This window comes from Tinamus guttatus, unplaced genomic scaffold (assembly GCF_059628265.1).
Source record: "Tinamus guttatus ecotype Peru unplaced genomic scaffold, ASM5962826v1 Tinamus_guttatus_pri_ptg000287l, whole genome shotgun sequence".
Taxonomy (NCBI): domain Eukaryota; kingdom Metazoa; phylum Chordata; class Aves; order Tinamiformes; family Tinamidae; genus Tinamus; species Tinamus guttatus.
The window spans coordinates 1,896,917-1,906,972 of NW_028288821.1; the positions used below are offsets into that span (position 1 = coordinate 1,896,917).

General features: G+C 41.0%; 1 protein-coding gene across 1 annotated transcript; it reads left to right on the forward strand.

The window, feature by feature from the left end:
• The first annotated feature begins 2,552 nt into the window (after positions 1-2,552).
• On the forward strand, positions 2,553-4,354 carry EOLA1 (endothelium and lymphocyte associated ASCH domain 1). Its single transcript, XM_088527643.1, has 2 exons — positions 2,553-2,835; positions 4,081-4,354. The coding sequence occupies exons 1-2, from the start codon at positions 2,583-2,585 to the stop codon at positions 4,296-4,298; spliced, it is 471 nt and encodes a 156-aa protein (XP_088383769.1). The 5' UTR covers positions 2,553-2,582; the 3' UTR covers positions 4,299-4,354.
• The last annotated feature ends 5,702 nt before the right edge of the window (positions 4,355-10,056 follow it).

The window sequence follows — 10,056 nt, forward strand, 5'->3', positions numbered from 1 at the left end:
AGATCTAAGATTCTAAAAAATAAGTTCATCATATGCTAAGGTCATTAAAAAATTTCTTTTTCATACTCACCATTGTACACCTCAAATTGTAATCTTACATCCTGAGGCAACCTCATGCCAATTTACTGTTCATCACTTGTAAAATCAAAGACACACAAATACTATCTGAGGCCTTCTGTAGGTGCTGCTGCAAATTGCTTTTCAGCCAGGACAAAGTTTCTACAAATTGAATACGCTAGTTTTCCGATATGAGAATTTCAACATAATATTTGTTTACCTTGTGTAAGAAACCAGTCTTTTTTTATATACATTTTATTTAGAACTGTTAGACTTCAGAGTTCAAGCACCTGGGAGATTTTATTTTTTTTACTTTACTTATGTAATTGAACACATAATACAAATCCTAGCATAAGTTATATGGGAGTAAATCAAATGTGACACTTAGAGAAAAAAAAAAATTGGTCTGTAATCTCCCCAAATAAACAACCCTCCTGTATGCAGTAATTATGCAATGGAAAAATACAAAAAGAAAAAGCAGGAAACCTCATTAAATTCTTGCAACGCTCAACAGATTCAACAGGTTATTCAACTAACCATGCACATTTAATAACACTGAAATAGCTTAAAGCTAAAAGCATTTAAAATAATAATCCTTTAAAAATTACAGTGACCTTAAATTTATGCCATTTATTATTTTCTCTTGTCATTATGGCATTGTATAAAGGATTAGAATCATTCCACCAAGAACATTTTGAACATATTAAAACTATGCAGAAAAAAAAAAGATAATGAAAACAGTAGGATTTTGAAAATGGCAATAAGGAAAATAAAATCTCAGCAGTTTAACTCTTAATACCTAATAAAATAATTTAGAATACATTCATTGTTTTTGAAGTATATAGCAAAAGTAGCTATCGCAAGAGCTACCTGAAGGACTTAGGGAAGAATCACCCAACTCTGCCACCCAGTGCTGTTACACTCCAAGACCATTGGCAGAGTTTTGTTTGTATATACCTATTATTCTTGAGGGCATGCATCCGGACAAGAAAAACCACCTTGATCTTACCTTCAGTTGTGTGAATCTCCTCCACTGGCCTTTCTGGGGAGCTCTAGCAAGTCACAGCTCTCCTTTCACCTGAATTCCTGCAATTTAAAAAAATATATATTTTGAGATTTCACATATTTTAAAATACGGTTTCACAGGAAAAGTTCTAAGCCACTGAAATCAGGACTTCATTACGTCTACTACAGAATCATTCCTCCTTGCAGATATTCTTTCCTCCTCCCTTCTTTCATTTCCAAAGATGCTACATGCAAGGCAAGTCTCCCCAGGGTTATAAACCTCACCTGCTTACAAGCCCTTGCTCCAGGTGGGTCAACGAGCTGCCTCAGGAAAGCCACTTTATTTTTCCATTCCTTCTGGAAATTAACTATGCTTAAATATAAATTAGATATGCAGGCAGATGCAAAATATATGTTGGCTATGCCTGCCAGACTGAACAAATATAATGGAGCCATGCATGTATTTGAAACTTCTTTTTATTGCAAGCTCGCTGGCTGTTACAGCGTTCAGGAGCCTTCGTGGATGCTGGTCGCCTGTTTCCAGGGGGAGCCTGGCAGGAATCACAGCACAACTAGCACAGATAATTACCTCCCTCACACAGCAAGGGTGCTCTTCAAAATATTCGTGCTAGAGAGACTACGGGCAGAAGAAGGGATCCATTTTAGGCAGCCACGGTGAGCAGCGATTCCCCTGCGGAAACCGGGAGGACACAGCATGTCCCGGGAGCCAGCAGGCAGCCGGGCCATGGGAGCAGGGCAGGAGCTCCCAGGTGTTTGCAAATGCTGCGGTGCAATCACCTTCCCTTTGGCCTCTTTGCCTGGCACTCAGCATGAGCCAAAAAAAATCTAGTATCTTAGCAGAGCCGTATTTTGACTCCTTTCCTTGGTGCTCATTTTTGAAAGCCACAATCATACTCCGTTGACATGGTTTTAGGATATACACCAGGAAAGTAACATGAAGTAGAAAAACATTTAAAATAATTATATATACTGAATGCACAAGCCACGTGCCTCGCCGCTTTCTTCTTTGCCCGTTTCCGTAACGCTCCGTCCTCGAGCTCCTTCTCTTTGGCCTGTTTCTGCCTCCTGCGCATGACGCCCCTCAGCAGCCACTCTCCTCGCTCCTGCTTGGAGCTCCTCCACCGCGGGGCTCCTCTCCGGCCTTCCCAGGGCAGCGGGGCCGTGCTGAGCGGCGCCGGGCGCCGATGGCGGGGCCTGGCCGCCCTCCCGCCTCCGCCATGGGGCAGCGCCGGGGCGCGAAGCCGGCCCAGCCGCCGCCGCCGCCATCTTATCGCGCGAGGGCGCCTCAGCGGCCGCCGGGAGGAGCCTCCTGGCGCCGGGCCCGGGCAGCGCCGCCTGCGCGGGGCGAGCTCCGCTCCGCGCCGCCCACGAGCAGCGGGGCCAACCCCGCCGCCGCGCAGCCCGCAGCCGCCGGCAGGAGGCCGCGGCGGCTCCGCAGGAGTTTGCGCGGTAAGGGGGAGGCGCGGGCAGAGCCGCCATAGCGCGGCCCGAGCGGCGGGATGCGCTTCGCCTGCCTCTCCTTCCGGCAGCCCTACGCGGGGCTGGTGCTGGACAGCGTGAAGACGCTGGAGAGCCGCTGGCGGCCGCTGCTCGCCGCCCACGCGGGCCGCACGCTGGCCGTGCACATCGCGCTGCACGACTGGGAGGGCGACGCGTGGCGCGAGCTGCTGCTGGCGCGGCGCGGCCTGGCCCCGGAGCGGCTCCGCGAGCTGCTGGAGCACGGCGAGAGGTTCGGCAGGGGGGTGGTGGCAGGTGAGCAGCCGTCCAGCGCCGAAGGCGCCTCCCGGGGCCCTCCCCTGCCCCCGAGTCCCCGGTACGCGGCGCAGCTCGGGCCCTGCGCAGGCCGCGGCTGCGAGGAGAGCACAGCAGGGCCTGGATGCCTTCAGGCTGTGGCAAAAACACACCCCTGCGGAGCCAAAAACGCTGCGGGAGGAGCCTTGTTCTCTCCCACACGCATTCAAACGTCTAGGAAGAGCTTTGGTGCTCTAAGACGTTGGTTTGGTGCTCTAAGACGTGCTACTCAATCCTGCTGTATGACAGTAAAAAGTAGTGTGGATATTTAAACCCGTTAAATAGGCCAGTTACACCTTTTCCCCCCACCTTTTAAGCTTATGAATGTTTGCTGGAATCATTTTATGGTGTGTATGTAGTTAAAGGAAGTGACCCTATAGTGTCCTTTTGCATGGCTAATAGTGAAGTATCATATAAATAAATCCCCTTTCAGGTGTAGAAACTCAGACACCTTGGTTACTTTTGTAGCATGCAGGAGAGTAATGTTTCTTTGCTCATATGGTGCTGAAATACTGTGTAAAACTTGCAAAGTTAGTATCCAACACTCACTTTGTAGTTTCTGCTAAAGCACCAATTTGTTTGTCATGACATCCATCTTGCATTCCCGTTTGAGTATTTTGCCATTCCTGCCAAATAGGTTATCACATACCAGAAAGTTGTTACAGTTCTGTAGTATTGAAAACTGTTAGGCACTAAGTAATATTAATATCAGGATTTTTAATGTGATTTATGCCAAGGCTAAATGCAATAGCAATAAAAGCTTTATCTTTATTAAAATTAAGGAACATATAATTTTTCTTGTAACATTCAATAAGGTGAATTCTATAAAAGCTGAAAGGGACAGGAATATCCATACAGTTCAAAGATTTTTTAAAAATGTAGTAAAATGTCTTTATATGAACAGACAGTTTTATTATTAAAGAGGCTCTTTCAAAGCCAGATGCAGCTCAGTTTTCAGTAGCAGCCCTAAGAGAGGCAGTCTACTTCTGATAGAATTTTGTCTTCCCAAACTTGGAATCTTATGACTCCATGTTCAGCTGTTCTTCACCTATCTAGGGTAGTGATTGCTGCTTGATAGAGGTGTACATATTTGATACATAATTCTTCTGGTAACATAACTGGTTTGTATGTAATTTTGGAGGTTTATTTTCAGGAAAAAAAATCTAGAAAAGTCAACAAGACTTTTTTTTTCATCTTATAATACAGGATTAATTGACATTGGAGAGACATCCTTATATCCAGAAAACTTACCTCCTGAAAAGGTTTTGGAGCTGGAAGACAAAGCTGTCCTCAGTAATCTGGAGCAGAAATACTTGACTGTTGTTTCAAATCCACGCTGGCTGCTGGAACCAATTCCTGCCAGAGGGAACAGAGGTATATGGTACATAGACATCCCAGAAGAACTGATCCCTCCAGAATCATAGGAGTTGCTCCATGCTATATTTTTCTTTTCTAAATAAAAACTTGCATTCAAGATCGAGTGGTGAGCAACAAATGAATTATTTAGGATCACCATCCAAAGGTAGTTGTCTGAAATAGTAAATATATTCATAGAACTGCTTTTTTTAAAAAAAAAATAATGGAGATCTCATTCTTATCATTACTGAAAGTTATGATCTGGTAGATTTTTCATTGATAGACATCTGTAAATAAATGTGACTAATACATGGTTGATTTATTTTATGCCAATTTACCAGGTGGTAAAGATTTTAGTATACATTTTTCTTCCTTTTCCCAAAAATACAGAAAAACATCTTTTGTAGAATCAATTCCAGCATAAGCAATAACAATGGTGTTTTCTACCATTAGGTTTGGCAAGATTTTGCTCCTCATGCATAACTTTAAATATAGATTAATAATAGAAAAAAGTGCTTTTAAACTGTTAAACTGAACTGCTAAAACAAAGATTCTGTATTTTTTCTAGAAAGTGATACAAAATTAGGGTACTAAGGCAATGCTAGTGGCCTCTTCTCAGTGGGCAGCTTTTATGATAAAGATTTCAGCTTCTGGTAGTACTTCACCTGTAGCATTGAAAGTAGTTGGCAACACATTCAGCAGTCAAAAGGCAGCTTCTTCCTACAGCTTTGAAGATGAGGTATGATTATCTTTTCTTACCATAGTATATACCTTTTCCTATATGATTAATGATGAAGTCTCATGAGAACAGCTTTACAGTCCATCTAATTAGATTATGGAGTGCTACTGTTCAGCTTCTCAGAGAATCTCAAAGTGACTTTATAAACACTCAAGCTTTATGCCTTCAAGGTGAAGCACTGACTAGTATCCCCTTAAGTGAAGGTTGGAGTGGATGGTGACTGTTAGCACATCCATAGCAACTAGAAGCAGATCCAGAAGTTGTTACATCAAATAATGCATCATACCCACCAGATATCCGCTTTTGGTACAGTCAAAATAATCATACTCAAGTCTCACATGAGCAAGTATCCTTGAAAAAAATTAGACAGATCTAAGAGTATGCCAGTGAGAAAATTGCTGCTTAGCTCATATTCCCAGCTCACCTTTTGTACTTGAAATAAAAAGAATAATAAAGGATGATTATTTTATTAGCTACTGAGTATTTGACTAGATGTTCCTCTAAGGAACTTTTTGAAAAGGTCAGCATAGTATTTGGTTCAGGTAGGTGTCATTAGAGTTCACAAAAAACACATACTCTGCTTCTGTTCAGAATACTCGGATGTTTCAGATGCTCAGTTCATCTGCTGATATGAAGAGTGTCTGAAGCAGCAATTCACCTGCCTTTTCAGGGTAGTGCATTTCACCAGTATTTCTGTGAAAGAGAGATAGCACTTGCTTTCCTTAATCACTTCTTGAAAATGCAAGTTAGAATCAGGTGTTTCAATGTGGGAAAAGACAAGAATGAGAATAAACAATTGAAAGCTGCCCTCCTGCGATTTTTTTCCCCCTATAGTAAACTGGAAGTCTGCAGTAAAAGACTTTAACCTGTACCATACTTTCATACCTTAACTTCATTTGCTTTGATTAAAATTCTTGCTGTAACTGGCTATTGACCTGCTATTTCTGAAGTGGCACAGAAAACAGAACTGCATGAGCCTCAAAATTCATTATTTTCTGATCCTGCAGGCTTTTTCTTTCAAGATAGCTGAGTAAGGTTGGAGCTTGGTAATGACTGTTCCTAGTTCTAGGAATGCTGACAACTTTTGTTGGCTCTTTTGAAGGGAATATGATTGTGACTCAGTTTACCATTTGCTTCTGTTACACACATGCACATTCCCAAGTATCAAGCTTACCCATGGCTTTCACACCACTGTTGTCAGATTCTCAAGCCACAATATAACTTATTTTGCCTTTTTCATTACTATTAACTACTAAATAACAGCTTCTCATACTCGATAACTGTAACAAAAGAAAACAGATTACTGTAGAGTATTTCAATTCTAAAATAGCTTTGTGTGCTATGCAGCTGTGCAGCTTTTAGAAAATAGCCTTTTCAAGTTGCATTCTCAGCAGTCTATTTTATAGGCCAAAATCTGCCATAACATCTAGTCAGCATAGCTCTGTCTAGTTTCCATTTACATAAAAAGCAAAGGACTCAATCTGTTTCTTATCTTGCATATGAATAAATTCTACTGCTACCATAAAAAAAGCTTTAAGAACCTATTTAACCAGGTTTCTGCAAATCCTGACAATGAGAGTTACCATTACCAGTGCATGTTGTGGTATTTCTAGGTTTTACATTGGGAAAGATAGACCTGGTCTTTCAAAGTTGAAGCAGATGTCGGTCATCTTCTCAAATCAGTGGTCATATTTCAGCTAAACATTCTCAGCCTTCTCAAGGAAAGGGAGGTTATGAGGAGACCAGAGGAAAAAGAGAAGGGGCAGCTGCATTACCATAAATGTGAGTTACCTGAGAAACACTTTCATCTATTGATTGCACTAGCACAGAGTAGGGTAGAAGGGCAGCAAAATGAGTAGCAGAATTAACTCAAGCATAATGACAAGCCAAAAAAATAAGTCCTAGTGAAAAAGGGAATAGGGCCTCCAGAGCCTATCTTCCTGGTATATATATTTAAAAAAAAAAAAACTATGAAATTAATCAAAAATGATAGTAATATGCAATTGAAGAGCTGTGGAAATTATTAGGATAATCCAGGTGAGACTTTGAAGTTGAGACATATCTTGTGACAGAAGCCCTGTATCTTACAGAGAGCAGATTTGTCTGTACCGCTTTTAGAGCAGACGTTCTTGGAATGCATGCAAAAATTAACAGAGTCATTTTTCCAACCTGCAGTTCCCTATACATAGGCAGTACATACTGGGCTAGCCAGTAGCCCATACAGCTGTGCAAAGGCCTCTGCTTCTTCCTGGGCAAGGTTAGCAGAACTCAACATAAGGAATTAAAATAAACTAAGACAGATTTCACTCTACATAGTACTTTAAATAGATTTTTCTCCAAATCAAACAAAAAACACCCATACCAACACATCCTTGATTGCACATCTGTATCTTAGTATAACTCCAAAAAAACACCTCCTCTAATCTAAGAGTATAGTCTCTTTTAAGAGTAGAGGCAGGAGTTAATTTAATGGCTAGTAGCATTTACTTTAGATATACCTTAGTGATTTTCAAAAATCACTAAATATGGTATATTGCCAGTTTTTCTAGTTCACCAATCACATTTGTTGGCAAAGTTGAGGTATTAGCATTTCAAATAGTATTTTCTTGGCAGAAATAATTACCTGTTTTTTGCCTGTTACATTTTTTGTTGGTGTTCCAGCAATATTTTGAGAAATATCAAAAAAAAAAAAAATCTTAACTCCAACAATTTTTTGTTGGAGCAACTATTTTTTGTAGGCATTCAAGAACATGACAATAGTGAACATGCAAATCATCAGAACAGCGCCCCTTTCAAAAAAGGGGCATCACAACCAAAAATTAAGTTATACATCCAAAAGGTAAGTATTTTGTATTACTTAATGTATAAAAAGATATTGCTGTGCAGGAGTAAAATCATAAAGAGTTATAAACTATATATTCAATAATAATAATATACTCAAGACACACACACAAATATTGTGTTAAAGGGCTGAACATCAATGATGAGGGTCTCAGCAGCCTGTCCTGCAGTACCTGTGCAAGGGGAGGCCATTTCCAGGCCCAGGGATCGCAGCCAGGGTCAGCCTGGAGCCCAGCCCTGCAGCAAACTCCTCACAGCGCGGCTGACTCGTGGTGAAGTCCAGAGGTCAGGGTGAGGAGCACGTCTGGGGTGAGAGAACAAGCCTGAGGTCAAGGCAGGTAGCTGGCCTACAGGCACAGGTCTGGCTCAGCAGGCCTGCAGCCAGGCAGGGTATTGCTGGAGCCCAGCCCTGCTGTAGTAACAGGACAGGGAATAAGGACCCCAAATGGAGCTTAAATAGGCTCTCTGGCCTGGTCAGGGTGGGTGGAGGTCCTCAGGTGAGGCTGATCAGGGTGGGTGGGGGTCTCCAGGTGAGGCTGGTCAGAGAGGGTAGGGGTCTCCAAGTGAGGCCTGTTGGAGCCACCAAGCTGCTGGTGCTCTCCAGGCCCAGCACAAACACTGTACTAGGTCTGCTCAACTGCAGACTCAACAATTCCGCACCAACCCTATGATCTTTAAATTACCTATGAACGTGTCGTGCATTTCACGCTTCTGGATTGTGCGGTAGTTTGTCATATTGTTTCATAGAAAATATAAACGTTGAAGTTGGCTGCAGTAATCTACACAAAACGTACAACTGGATATGGGCACGCTGTTCGTGACACAAAATGTAATCCTAGTTTTATTTATCTTCAAAACGTCTTAGGCTTTGTTTAGAGACTTCTACAGTATTCAGTTTTACTCAAGCATCAGCATTGCTCTTCACTGCACAGTCAGGGATCAGTGCTGCATGCCTGATGCAAACAGAAGTCTGTTCCTCAACTGACCTTAATTAGGTATTTCTAAGAAATATCTAGATATAAGAGTGAGGTCAGGCTATCCTAAAGTTGAGAGGCAAAAATAAAAGTATCTTTAGTATATTTAGTACTTTAGAATAACTATTATCAAGCAGAATTGATTAAAGGTTAGGGAGCATGGAACTCACAGAATGCTCTTGAATTCTTGAGTATGAAACATAATAATATGTTGGTATTTATAGATTAAACTGTTTCATCTTTTAGTTTTAAGGGCATATACCTTAAGAATACTTAAAAAAGTGTAACTGTTTGCTTTCTCAAATCATTGGCACCTATTCCCATTATGGAAGTTAGTAGCTTTAGTGTTGATTTCATTAGGCAAGAGGCTTGATCTGTAGTTGTGTTACACATGCAGCTACAATAAAAATGAACAAAATGGTTTCAACACTTTAAATTTTATTTCAAAAATACTGGAACAGAAGTGTTTTTATTCATGGTATTTCATACAACATAGTAATTTATAAATATTCTTCCATTTCTTCTGTTTTTTAACAAGCAAGCACCTTCCGATCAACAAAAATGAATGACACCGATCTCTTTTGGTTTTGGTCTGTTGATTTTATTATTCTCTTATCTCAGGACCTGATTTAGGGCATCTTTCAGTGATCAGACTGGACTGTGTAGCCCTGTATATTTACTGTGAGCTTATAAACTTACAATCCTATTTCTTGTGAGAGTTAACATAAGTCACAGTAAGGAGGTCCTACACAGCAAGTGTTACAAGTCCACTATCACAAAAAAAAAAAAAAAAAGGCGGGGGAGGAAGAATCATGAAGTAACATCTGATATAAATACTTCAGTTAAACCTCTCTAAACTAAGCCTTAGTAAATGCTTTTATCAGAGGTTTATTCCATCAAAAGCAGAACGGATTCTCCTCTCCCCTCCTCAACAGGGCCTTGGCTCTGGGACACTGCTGTATTGTGAGAAGAGTTCGGGTACATCTAAGCGCCATCTACCCTAACACCCCCTCTCAAGAATTCTGTCTCTTTCCCTTGTCTTACTCTCTAAGCTTGATTGTTACAAAAAAAAAAAAAAAAATCATTAAACTGCTTGTAGAATTGCTACTTCTATTTAAATAAGTTTTTGACTGCTGAAACATAAATTCAACCTAAGATCCCATTGTATAAATAGAACAAGACAATTGGGAAATATTTAGTATTCAGATGGTTTAATTGTGTATTTGTTAGAATTTATTCCCTTGGCATATGCAACCTTCTAAAAAAAAAAAA